This window comes from Myotis yumanensis, unplaced genomic scaffold (assembly GCF_028538775.1).
Source record: "Myotis yumanensis isolate MYYU_CA2020_CCGP unplaced genomic scaffold, mMyoYum1.0.hap1 SCAF_5, whole genome shotgun sequence".
Lineage (NCBI taxonomy): Eukaryota > Metazoa > Chordata > Mammalia > Chiroptera > Vespertilionidae > Myotis > Myotis yumanensis.
Window position 1 is genome coordinate 30,512,129 of NW_027223756.1, and position 12,863 is coordinate 30,524,991.

Genomic DNA, 12,863 nt, shown 5'->3' on the forward strand with positions numbered 1-12,863 from the left:
TCTGCTTAGAAGCACTGGGTATACAGGGTGCAAGGGTGCCCCCCAGCCCCAGCTTTCTTTTGTGAAGAAAAATATAGGCGGAGTTTTGCAGACTCGCCACCTTTATTGCATGTGTTTTAGTGGAAGTGTGCAAGCTGGAACAGACTGTCCAGGGGGATCAGTGAAGTAAACATGACCAGTTCTCCTACTGTTAAAATGCCTTCTTCAGTTTGATTAGCTTCAGCTGGATTTTTAAAAGCCTAAAACCAAAGGTCTTTCTGACAGCATGGGACTGGATTTTTCTGTTTTGGTCCTGCCAACCATAAAAATGTAAAATGATATGTGGAAAAGTAATCAACCTCCCCAACCAGAAAGGTGAAGCAAAATGTGTGCAGTGGCTGCAGACAATCTAACACCTCTCTAAAGATGCAAATCCTTGGAGAAATCTGGTGAGGCAAAAAAATATAAGGCTGACATAAACTATTTCACCAACTTTAAACACCCCCCCACCCCCTTCCACACACCAAATCTAAAACAGGAATTTCCTTACCTGTGCCAGGGATAATCTGTGTGGGCATTAGATTCTCTGGCTCATGGGACTGCCCCTTTGCACATTTCAACCAGGAGAAAACCTCTTCATCACCCATCTCTTCTGTTTCTGAAGTAAATAAAATGCCTTCACTTATGAGGTCACAAGAAATAGCACATTTCCATCTCCCTTCCTAAAGTTCCCTTGGAGCCTTTTGCAGTCAATACCCCTTTCTCAACCCTTGGCCACCAATGATCAACTTTCTTACACTAAAGTTTTGCTTTTTTCTAGAATTTCATATAATTGGAAGCATACAGTATGTAGTCATTTGTATTGGGTTTCTTTTATTTAGCATCATGATCTTGAAATTCATCCATATTGTTGCATGTATCAGTAATTCATTCCTTTCTGTGGCTGAGTGGAATTCCAGGGTATGAATGTACCATATTTTGTTTACCCATTCATTAGCTGGTGGACATTTAAATTGTTTACAAATTTTGGCTATTATGAATAAAGCTGCTATAAATATTCAGGTACAAGTCTTTCTCTGGACATGTTTTAATTTCTTTTATAAATACCTAGAAGTGGGATGCTATGTCTTCATCTGGTTTTGATATCAGTGTAATGCTGCCTTCATAAATGAGTTCCTAAGCATTTCCTTCTATTTTCTGAGTTTGTGTAGAATTGGTATTATTTCCTCCTTAAATGTTTGATATAACTTTGGGCCTAAAGTTTTCTTTGTTGGGAGATTTTCTAAACTACAAATTCAATTTCTTAACATAAGGTTATATTTCTTCTTGAGGAATTTTGACAGTTTGTGTCTTTCATGAAATTTGTCCATTATATTTAAGTTGTCAAATGTTTCAGTATAATGATCTATAGTAATGTCGTATCATTCCTAATATTGGTAAAGTGTATCTTCTCACTTTTTTTTTTTACTAGTTTTCTCAAGCAGAAGTTTAGCTGTTTGAAATACCGCTTTTTTTCTAATATAGGTGTTCAGTGCTTTAAATTCCCCTCTAAGTACTGCTTTAATTGTATTCCACAAATGTTGATCCACTGTGTTTAAACCTTATTTATTTCAAAATACCTTCTCATTTCTCTTGTGATTTTTTACCTCTGATCCACTGGATATTTAGAAGTGTGTTGTTGCCCTGGCCAGTGTTGCTCAGTTGGTTGAGCATTGACCATGTACTGAAAGGTCATCGGTTCGATTCCTGGTCAGGGCACATGCCCAGGTTGCTATTCGGTCTCCGGTAGGGGTGTGTGTACAGGAGGCAACCAATTGATATTTCTTTCACAATGATGCTTTTCTCTCTCTCTCTCAAATCAATAAAATAATTTAAAAACAAATGAACCAAAAAAACCCCAGAAGTGTTTACTTTATAAATATTTGATTTTTCCAGATAGGTTTCTGTTTCTAATTTATTCTTTTGTGGTAAAAAAACATCCTCTATATCAGTGATGGCGAACCTATGACATGCGTGTCAGAGGTGACATGTGAACTCATTTTTTTGGTTGATTATTCTTTGTTAAATGGCATTTAAATATATAAAATAAATATCAAAAATATAAATCTTTGTTTTACTATGGTTGCAAATATCAAAAAATTTCTATATGTGACACGGCACCAGAGTTAAGTTAGGGCTTTTCAAAATGCTGACACGCCAAGCTCAAAAGGTTCGCCATCACTGCTCTATATGAATCACCTTAAATTTATTAAGATTTATTTTATAACACAAAATATAGTACTTATAGTCTATTTTTAAAATATATGTATTTTTAGCCTGGCGTGGCTCAGTGATTGAGCATCAACCTATGTATGAATAAGAAGGTCACAGTTCGATTTCTGGTCAGGGCACATGCCCAGGTTACGGCTTGATCCCTGGGGGTGGGAGTGGGGGTAGGGTGGAATGTGTGTGTGTGTGTGTGTGTGTGTAAGAAGCAGCTGATCAATGATTCTCTCTCATCATTGATCTTTCTATCTCTCCCACTCCCTTCCTCTCTGAAATCAATAAAAATATACATATAAGAAAATCATAATAATAAAAGCGTAATATGCGAATTAGACCAGACATCCTTCCTGACAAAGCCGCAGTAGGCGGGGGCCAAGGCAGAGGTGGCCGCCGCAGTGGCGAATTTCGTGCATCAGGCCTCTAGTAAATAAATAAAAAGGGCACATAAACCCATTCAATTTCCTGCTTCAATTTCCAAGTGCTATATCTCCATTGACAAGTTACCTGTTGAACTGAAAAGGACAGTATTTGCTTACCACTGCGTGGACGGCTTTTCCTGAGCCTGTAACAGTCAAGGCAGACCCCAAATCCACATTTGCGACAAACCCAGTGAATGTTGAAGAGAGTTGTTTCACACACATCACACATTTCCCGTACACCACGCACTGCACGCTTCCATGCCACTTTCTCTGGTGGGAGGAGGAAGAGAAATATTGTTGGCATTAGATGCACTAAACAACAGCAAAAGACCCTAGATACACTGATTTCTACTCAGGTCATTTTGTCCAGCAATAAAGCTCAAAGATTTATGAAGTGTGTCTTTCTATAATTGTAAGAGAAACAAAATACATGGAATTTCTAATATTTCTGAACAAGTGCCAACAGAGAATAAATGTTACATGTTGTTACTTAAGATACTATAAAATTTTCAATTTGGAATAGTTTGAAATAAGAGGATTCTTCTCTTGAAATGTAGGGAATAATTTCATAGTACAATTTACCTTGGCCTAGATATAGAATCCAGTATCTCACAGGCATGGGAATACCTTATATGTTTGAATAATGTGGGTTCCAGTGTAAAACATAGCATCCCTTAAAACTTCATCTATTCACATACCATAGAATATCATTTACTAATACAAGTGGGTTCAAAGCAAGTTGAAAGCATTCAGAGTGAACCAAACCCAAGTAGAGATCAAAATACTTATTATGGAAGCTCTGCTACAAAAATGAAAAAGGCAAGCAGGCAAGGAGTTTTTGGTTTGTCAACTTTCAAAGACTAAAAGAATGAGGTCTGCCGGATATTGTTAGGGCCTCAAGTTATATAGTTTGCTACAGTGAAGTCTTATCAGTCTTAATTCATCTATAGAACATGCCATCTGTCACTCCTTCCACTCCTTCCCTTAAGCAAAATATAATGAAAGTTTCAACGAGAAAGATGGTGCCTTACGGTGTGGCTCTACCATCATCATGGCCTCCTTCTCGGACATCACAAGCTGACAGAACTGGTCCCCAACATTGGCCAAGATGTATTTTGAGGTTTCTAGGTCTATCCCTTCTGCTAGGGAGGAAGAGGGAATCCACAGGTTCATGGCATCAGGGTCACTTTGCTGGGGACTCAGAAACCCCTCCACACGGAGTACCCCCTTTCGAGTGAAGATCAGCCTGAGGCAAAAAGGTAGACAAATACATAGTAAATAGCAGCAGCCATGCAAACTAACACATACCTAAAATCCTAGGACCTAAAAGAAATTAAATAAGACTTAACAGGAATTAGACTGAGTTAAGAATTTTCATCACATTTGATCAATGTAGTATGTATTCTCTGCACTAATAATTTTTTTATACCTTTAAAAATATATATATATATATTTAAAATATATTTTATTAATTTTTTACAGAGAAGAAGGGAGAGGGATAGAGAGTTAGAAACATCGAATAGAGAGAAACATTGATCAGCTGCCTCCTGCACACCCCTCCCCTACTGGGGATGTGCCCGCAACCAAGGTACATGGCCTTGACTAGAATCGAACCTGGGACCCTTCAGTCTGCAGGCCGACGCTCTATCCACTGAGCCAAACCAGTCGGGGCACTAATAATAAATTTTGTTAATACTTACTAGGCCTAGGTTCTTTATTTTTATTTTTTTATTTATTTTTTAAAAATATATTTTATTGATTTTTTACAGAGAGGAAGGGAGAGAGATAGAGAGTTAGAAACATCGATGAGAGAGAAACATCGATCAGCTGCCTCCTGCACATCTCCCACTGGGGATGTGCCCGCAACCCAGGTACATGCCCTTGACCGGAATCAAACCTGGGACCTTTCAGTCCGCAGGCCGACGCTCTATCCACTGAGCCAAACCGGTTTCGGCTGGCCTAGGTTCTTTAAAAAAGAAATGCCTACTTGTCCTACCATCTATACCCCCACCATTAAATGTAACCAGAGGAAAACACAGAGCCATGCTATCACCCTTTAAATTCATGTCTACCCAAATTAAGTGAGTCCTTCATATTGCCTGGCAGTCACATCCCAGATGCCTGTTTCGTATCTTCTTTCAAATCTCCAATGTTATTTTCCCCATGAGGACCTTGCTAAGCATTCCACTGAGAAAATACAAGGAGCCAGAAGAGAACTCCAACAAACTCTTACCACCACACCTTCCTGCAACTGGACCCATGTACTCCATCTGATCTTCTGCTACTATGAATGAACTAGGTCCCAGTGAAGACCAATTGCTCCGCCTATTGCTCTACATCCTATCATCTTTCAGACATCTCTCCACAAGTTCTCTTTTAAATTATCTATTTTCCTCTCTCCTGAATCACTGTATTTGAAACTTGCTATCTCAAAAATATTCTAACATTTTACATCTCAAAAGTCCTTTTGATCCCAAACTATCTTCCATTTATTTGCTTGCTAGAGCAGTTTCTTGAAAGAGTTGTCTATACTGGTTGTCACCAGTTCTAGTTCTTTTCCCTTTTATTTTCTCTTAATCCACTCCCATCAAGCATTCCCTCAGCAATCTACCAAAACTGTTTTTGAAAAGGTCATTACCCCTTGTTAAATCCTATGGTCACAGTCCAGTCCTTATCTTACCTGACCCAATCAGCAGCATTTGCCACAGTTCATTATTCTTTCCTGGAAATACTTTCTTCAGCTGTCTTCTAGAATATCTCACTGGCTGTCTTTCTCAGCCTCTTCTACCAGTTCCTCATTTTTCCCATCTCTAAATGTTGGGAAGCTCTAGAACTGTCCTTAAACTCCTCCCTTCTCTAACTACATTCCTTAAGTGATCTCAATTAGACTCATAGTTTTAAATACTTGGTGACATCCAAATTTTTATCTCCTGGACCTCTTCTCTCAGCTCCAGCATTGTCTATCCAGCTGCTCTTTGAGCAATTCCATTTGGAAATCTATAGGCATCTCAAATATAACATGCCCAAATTAAAGTGGGCTCTATCTTCAAAACATATCCTTAATCCAATCACTTCTTATCACCTCTACTGCTACCTCCCCATACCAAACCACCATCATTTCTCATCTAGATCATTGCAACAGCCTCTTCTCTCTGCCTTTGCCTCAATGTAATCTAGTCTCAAACAGGGAGTCTAGTGCTCCTTTAAGACACTCATCAGCATCACTCATAACCTTAAAACCTCTAATGACTTATTCCAGCATGAAAGTCAAGGCCCTTAGAGTAGCCCTTTAAAATCTGGACCCATCATTAACTCTTTTCCCCCCGCCTATGGTTATAGGTTTTATTGTTTTATTTAGAGAGGGAGGAAGGAAAGAGAAAGAGAGAGAAACATCAAAACATCTATACGAGAGATACATGGATCGGTGGCCTTCCCTTGTGCCACGAGAGGGATAGACCCAACAACCTAGGCATGTGCCCAGACTGGGAATTGAACCCACGGTCTTCTGGTGTTCAGGAGAAAGCTCCAATCAACCGAGCCACACTTGCCAGGGTTATCATTAACTCTTTAACCTCAACTCTTTTCCTCCCTGGCTTACTCTATTTTAGTCACCCTACCTCCATAAACACACCAGGTATAGATACTCCAGCCTCAGGACAGTTGCTCTTGTTATGCCCTCTACCTGGAATAGTAGTTTCCCAGGAAAATGTGCGGCTCACTCCCACACTTCCTCAAATCATCCTATCTAGCCTCCCCACACTTCAATCCTCTTTCCCTTATTTTTTTCATAGTTAGTATCAGCTGACATACCATATATTTAAGCTTTTTTTTTCTTATTTACTGTCTGCCTCTCCAACTACAATGCAAACCTCTCAAAGGCTAAAATTTGAAGGTTTTGTGCACTGCTGAATCCTCAGTGCCCAGAACAATGACTAGTACACATTATGTGTTCAATAAACATTTGCTGAATAAGTGAATCCACACCAAGTGGATAAATTATTTAGATTTCTTTATTTTAAAAATTAAAGCTTCTTGAAAGATTATTTATAAGAAATTCCCCTTCTATTAGGCAGAAGTGATTAATATGGTTATGTTTGGTAAAAGCAGGGGATATTCCTAGGATTTCCATCAGTTTTCTCTATTTCAAAGATAATTCACATTATCTCCTAATCTTACTTCTCCTCCTTTCTAGGGAACTCAAGTTACTCTAGCACTGAAGAGGGGAGTAAGTGGCTAGGCAGATTCATAATCCAAAACTGAGTTCTGGGTATACCACTGGCTTCAAGTGGAACCCCAATTAGGAATAACTCAACATAGGTCAGAGGCTGGCAGCTGAGACTGTTCTACTTCAGTTCTCCAAGGACAAAGCTACATGTCATTTCACAATCCAAACTACGTAGCTACTGTGGCAGAGCCTCAGCACACACTTGAGAGTAAAAGGGTAAGGAAAACAAAGAGAAAGACGGTAACGCATACTTACAGATTCAGAAAAACAGTGGGAATTATGTTTCACTAATGGAAACTGGCAAAGAGACAAAGAGAGAAGTTTGGGTACCTCCGGAAGTGAAAGAAGCGGCAAGCCACAGTGGAATCATCTTGCTCCTGTTCCTTAAACTTCCGATACCGCTCCAGGCGGCACTCACGACACTTGTGCAGGTGAGGGGCTACGTTGATGCATGACCCATCCTGCAGGAAGGGCTCTCCGGACTGCTTCAGCTTCTTCACCTTGCTTACATCTTTCAGCACTGACTGGCCAACTGCGGCAAGGGAGAAAGAAGAAATGGTTGGTGTGACAGGTATAAATGAGACTCAATAACATGATCCTTTTGCGGACAGATACTTGTACCAACCTCGACCACTCCTCTTTACACCGTTTGGGCATGTGCCCGTCAGGTTCATCCTTGACAGAAAGGGAGCAGAGGGAGCAAAAAGGCTTCACTTGGGGGATAAGGACCATGGAGAATTTGAAGGAAGTACCTTATTATAGTAAAAAAACTCTGGTCATGAAGGAGGAAAATTCAAGACGGCAGAAGGTAGCCACCACCTGTCTCTGGCCCCTAGGGATATGACTATTCTAATCCAGAAGTCTTCTAATTGAGCTCCCACGGGATACCAATTCCTAATGACAACAGCTACTTTTACTACCAGACTTCCTTGTTTTTTTACCATCAGCTCTTACACACTTCTGGACCATAACGTCATACTACAGGATTTAATGGCTTTTAAAAATGACATTAAAACCTTACATATGTGTCAGAGAGAAGCAAAGTGAGGGGTGAGTAGAGAGAATGGGCCAAAGGAGAGCAGAAAAGGATGAGAAAAACACCAAGAAAGAGTTCCTGAACAAAGAGACTACTAAGGAAGGTCAAGGACTTCCTTTGTGGGACTATCATTATACTAACAGACACCCCTCTTACAGTGCTGGTTTACATGCAATCCTGCCCTGAAACAGGTCTAGTGAGGGACCTTTGTTAGGCCCTCTTGGCTATGCAATTTTATGAGATTATAGAACTTTCCATCAAAGGGAGGGCCTCTGCTACCCAAGAGCACAACAGGCATTCAAGGCTAGTGCCAAAGCCAAGCCGCTGTATAGCCCCAGCAGGATCACCTTTCAGGGGTGCAGTCCGAGGCCGGCCCTTGGGGGCCTGCTTCCCTTTGCCTTTGCCCAGCAACAGCTCAGCACTGCGTTCCCCATTGGGGCCCAGCTTCCCCATCAGGTGCTCTGGAATCCCCTTCAGGCCAGTCTTGGCCTGCAGCTGCTCCTCAGAGTCGCTCAAATCTGACAGGTCACTGTTGGTGCTGGAGTCCGAGTCCTGTCTGCAAGCCAAGCTTCGCTCATCCAGTGAGAACCTTTTCACAGCTTCAAAAGGAGCTTTGTTCTCCTGTGAAAAATCTGCTGGGGAGGACAGAAAGCTGCCTGAGTGCCTGCCAAAGACGTTACTAAAGGTTTTGAGGAGGGGATTGTCCTGCTGCCCAGGCCCCACAGTTGGTCTCTCCTCTGTGGGGCTGGAGGAGAGAGTAGGCATCTCAATGGGCTGGGTGAGGCTGCTGGTGGGTGAACTGGAGCGGCCATTTCCCATAGCAGAGAGGCTTGGACCCCCAGTGGTAAGAGCTGAGCCCAGAACACCAGACACCAGTTTGGAGGAGTCAGTTGTGATGAAGAGGGTTTTCTTCTTTGCTAAAGATGCTGAATCTGAAGAGGAGTGAGACTCGGGCCAGGTGGGTGCTGCCTTGGAGGTGACAGTGGTAGCAGAGGAAGAGCTACCTGATGATGCCTGAGATGCAAAGCCGCTGAAAGGGCTATGTTCAACTTTCTCCACAAATGCCAAGAAAGGGTTAGAGGGCTCTTCCCGGGACAGTTTAGGGGGCTGTAAAAATAGATTTTCATGACTCTCTGGGGTGCGGGCATTGAGGAGGCTCCGTGGGAAGGCTGGTGTGAGGGTGGGCATGGACTCTGTAGGCACTTTCTGGTCCACAGAGCCAGCCTTAGAGCCTGATTTAGTGTCTGCTCCAAGAGTGGATCTGCCTTTACACAGGCTCTCAAGGCTTTGTTTGAATGAGTCTCGACTGGAGGAATCATCAGCCAAACTCTCTGAAACGGTACTGAAGTAGTTACTGGTTGGTAAAGTTTGGGGCATGCATTGAAAAAACAAGTTTTTGGAGAGATCAGAGTCTTTCTGAGACTCTGGCGCAGAGCTACTGCCAAAAGAGAAGCCCAAAGGTTTGTTCTCCGTGGCTACAACCCCATTGGACTGGCTCCTTCCACTTCCAAAAGTCAAAGGTTGTGATAAACTTGGGAGAGACGCTCCAAATCCAGAAGAGGCCAGGACAGAATTTCTTGAATTCTGAAAAGAAGATAGCCGGAGTTAGTGATGTTGACTTCTCTTGACAACCTTATGATCTCTTTCTTAGACTTAGGCCAACATTCCTTGAGTAAATCAACTTTTCTTTCCTACAATTCCATGAAAACTGCTCTTATAACTAGATTTCATCAGCATTAGGGAAGAAACCTGCCACAGACCACACAGAGGAAATCTTTAGCAAGGTAAGCTAGAGATAGTAAGATGTCATTCATCCTTCCATTCCCTTGGTTGTCAGCCATTTGGTTGTCATGGCACTAGGAGTCTGTGTAGGCTTCTTGGTATCTATTTGGAAACAATGACTCTACCAGGGAATTGGTGAAAAGGATTCTTGAACAGACATCAGCTTTTACTTTAAAACATACCAAGTGACCATGTAATATTAATCTACCTCAATGACCTTAGGCTATTGTTAAAGTTTTAATTTATTTAAGCTATTACACATTTTTTATCTTACAAAAGTGACTTCAGCCCCTTAACAAGCCCATTGTACATTAAGGAAAAGTATTCTTTTATTTAGTCTGAAACTCCTGAAGATGGACCCTTTTAGAAATTAGGGAACCCATTTATTTATGGGTTCAAGTCAACCTGAAAGTTGACTATCTGTTTCAATTAAAGTTAAACCTAAAGACACTAAATTAAAAAGAGCACACTGATTATTGAAAGCTTGTGTTATCAGGGGATCTAACAAATCTCCAACCAGGAAAAGTAAAAGATTCTGATATGCCCACCAAACAAAAGCATTCAGCATAACAAATTGGACAACAAAAAAATACTTTCCTTTTGCGTGTGCAATAAAGAAAGTAGGATCACTTTCATATATATTACACATCCATTTACATACACAGAAATATCCATAGGTAGGTATGAGAACTTTTGTAATATTTTTTAATTGAATAAAACCCAGATCCTAGCACTTGACTAACAAATCGTAGTAGTAGATGATGATAACCCTAAACATTCATTTTAAAACACTGGAAATAAATTATTCCATGACTGCTTAATAAATATGATGCTTCCTTTTGGGGTAATGAAAATTTCTGGAACTAGATAGTGGTCGTGGGTGCACAGCATTGTGGAAATACTAAATGCCACAGTACTATATACTTTAAATGGTTAAAATGGTAAGTTTTGTTATATGTTACTTATCACAATTTTTTAAATGTTCCAGATAGAAAAGGGCTCTGTTAAAAAAAAAAAAAAGGGGGGGGTTTCAATTTACTTAAAGCATTCTTTAAATATTCAAGAGAAGTCTACATTAGGACTTTCCTTGAGAGTGGCACAGAGGCAAGAGAACCAGGCAGGCTCCCATGGTTTGCCTTCCTTTGACATTTGCTATAGAGACAGTTTCAGGGCATTTTAGGGTTCATAATTCTGTTTTCTTTTCTTTTCCACTAACCAACAACCATTGACTTAAACCCCCTCCAACTAAAAAGAAAAGAATAGACAGACGCAGCACTGAGGCGTTGCAGTTGCTTCACTTGCAGGATTTGGCCAGGAGCCTTGACACCTGCATGACTGTGAGGAACCAGCATGGGTAGCTCAGGTTTCACTACTAAAGTTACCCTTTAAAAATAAATACACACATGAATGAAGAACAATTTGGATGGTCTTATTTTCCTTCAAGTGATTAAATTCCAAATCCTTTTCTTATACTAAAGTGATGACAAGCTGATTTCAACTCAATTTTAAGGGTAAGAAATTTTTTAAATGAGGTTGTGTCCCTATTTTAGATTCAACATCATAATGGAAACATCCCTTTCTGTATTTTAAAATCCTACCCCAAGGAGAATACCTAGGCTGACACCTTAGCAAAATTACTGATGTAGCCACAGAAATGTCTCCAACCTGTTTAGAATCCACATTTCATCTATTAAGCTTTGCTACTCTTTTAAGAATAACAGCACTCCATGGAGCTCTTCTTGTAGCACGTAAAATTTGGTCTATTTTGCAATTCCCCATTTTTTTCCACACTGCCTTTGACATGGAATTCATTTTAATTAATTTGGGCAATATGATGATATACAATCTAGAAATCCACATAGAGATCCTCACCTAGTTCTCTTGGGAATGCTGGTCATTTAATAAAGGACAAACCATGAACAGTGTAAAATTTGCATTTACAGTCTGCCTGGACATTTCATCTCCTTCCTCATCCTTGCACACTAGGGATTAACAAATTGCATTTTCTAGGGAGAGGAAGAAATCAGATGAAATGTTTATGCTATGTTTTATCTGGCATTGTTATACCTAAAATTATTCCATTTTAGGATGTGAGCTCCTTCAAACAGGGATTTCAATTCTTTGTTTATAATATATGGTACTTAGCACACAGTAGTTTCCTATACATAATTTAAAAAAATTATTTAGTATCTTAGTATTTCATACTTCCAGCTTGAAAAAACTATGACTAGAATCATAAATCATACTTTGGTGACCAAAATAAGAGTCCAAAGATTGTAAGAACTGTTTTTAATATTGCCTCAAATTTGATTTGGGAGCCAACTTAATGTTAATTTATATTTAACAAAAGTTCCATTTTGTAAGAAAATAGTAGCCCTAGCCAGTGTGACTCAGTTGGTTGGAGTGTCATCCTGTGCACCAAAGTCTCAGGTTTGATTCTCAGTCAGGCCATATTCCTGGGGTTTCAGGTTTGGTCCCTGTTTGGGGATGGCACGTAAGGGAGGCAACCAATCAATGTTTCTCTCTCACATGGATGTTTCGTACTCTCTCCCTCTCCTTCCTCACTAGAATCAATGAAAAAACATATCCTTGGGTGAGGATTTAAAAGAAAAAAGTAAACTGGATACTGTGATTAATTCCATCAAAATTTCCAGGTTAGGCTTTAAAAGATTAAGCCAGGCCTGGCCATGTAGCTCAGTTGGTTAGAGTATCATCCTGATATGCCAAGTTTATGGGTTTGATCCCCAGTCAGCGCACATGAAAGAATCAACCAATGAACACATAGGTAAAGGGAACAACAAATCAATGTTCTCTCTCTCAAATCAATAAATAATAAAAATAAAAATAAAAGATTAAGTTAGGAAAAGATAATTTTATGACCATATCTAATCATGGGAAAGAAGCCCAACCTCAAGGGAAAATATAGAAAATAATAAACTGAAAACATGGGTTGGTAATAGTGGCTTTCACATAGCCTTAATTATAGTGCCACTATTACCAACACTGTAATTCGTTAACCTTGCCTCTCACATGCCTGGTGGCAGCTCAACCACTATGTGAACTAAAAAGATAATTGAATTAAAAATCTATCTTAATATCTCATTAAATTGGGTTGCATAATCAGTTTTGATTAGCCTAATTGTTCAGGTGACTTTTA

The 12,863-nt window shown here is 40.0% G+C and overlaps 1 protein-coding gene across 2 annotated transcripts in view; it reads right to left on the bottom strand.

Annotated features, from left to right (window-relative positions):
- The window catches only part of KDM3B (lysine demethylase 3B), a 61,600-nt gene that overhangs the window by 15,257 nt on the left and 33,480 nt on the right, over window positions 1–12,863 (bottom strand). For both annotated transcript variants that reach the window (XM_070414900.1, XM_070414899.1), the window contains 5 exons: window positions 8,272–9,508; window positions 7,219–7,420; window positions 3,695–3,909; window positions 2,781–2,933; window positions 530–637 (listed from right to left, as the gene is read on the bottom strand). In XM_070414900.1, the coding sequence (XP_070271001.1) occupies window positions 530–637; window positions 2,781–2,933; window positions 3,695–3,909; window positions 7,219–7,420; window positions 8,272–9,508 (1,915 nt within the window). The remainder of the gene's footprint in view (window positions 1–529; window positions 638–2,780; window positions 2,934–3,694; window positions 3,910–7,218; window positions 7,421–8,271; window positions 9,509–12,863) is intronic.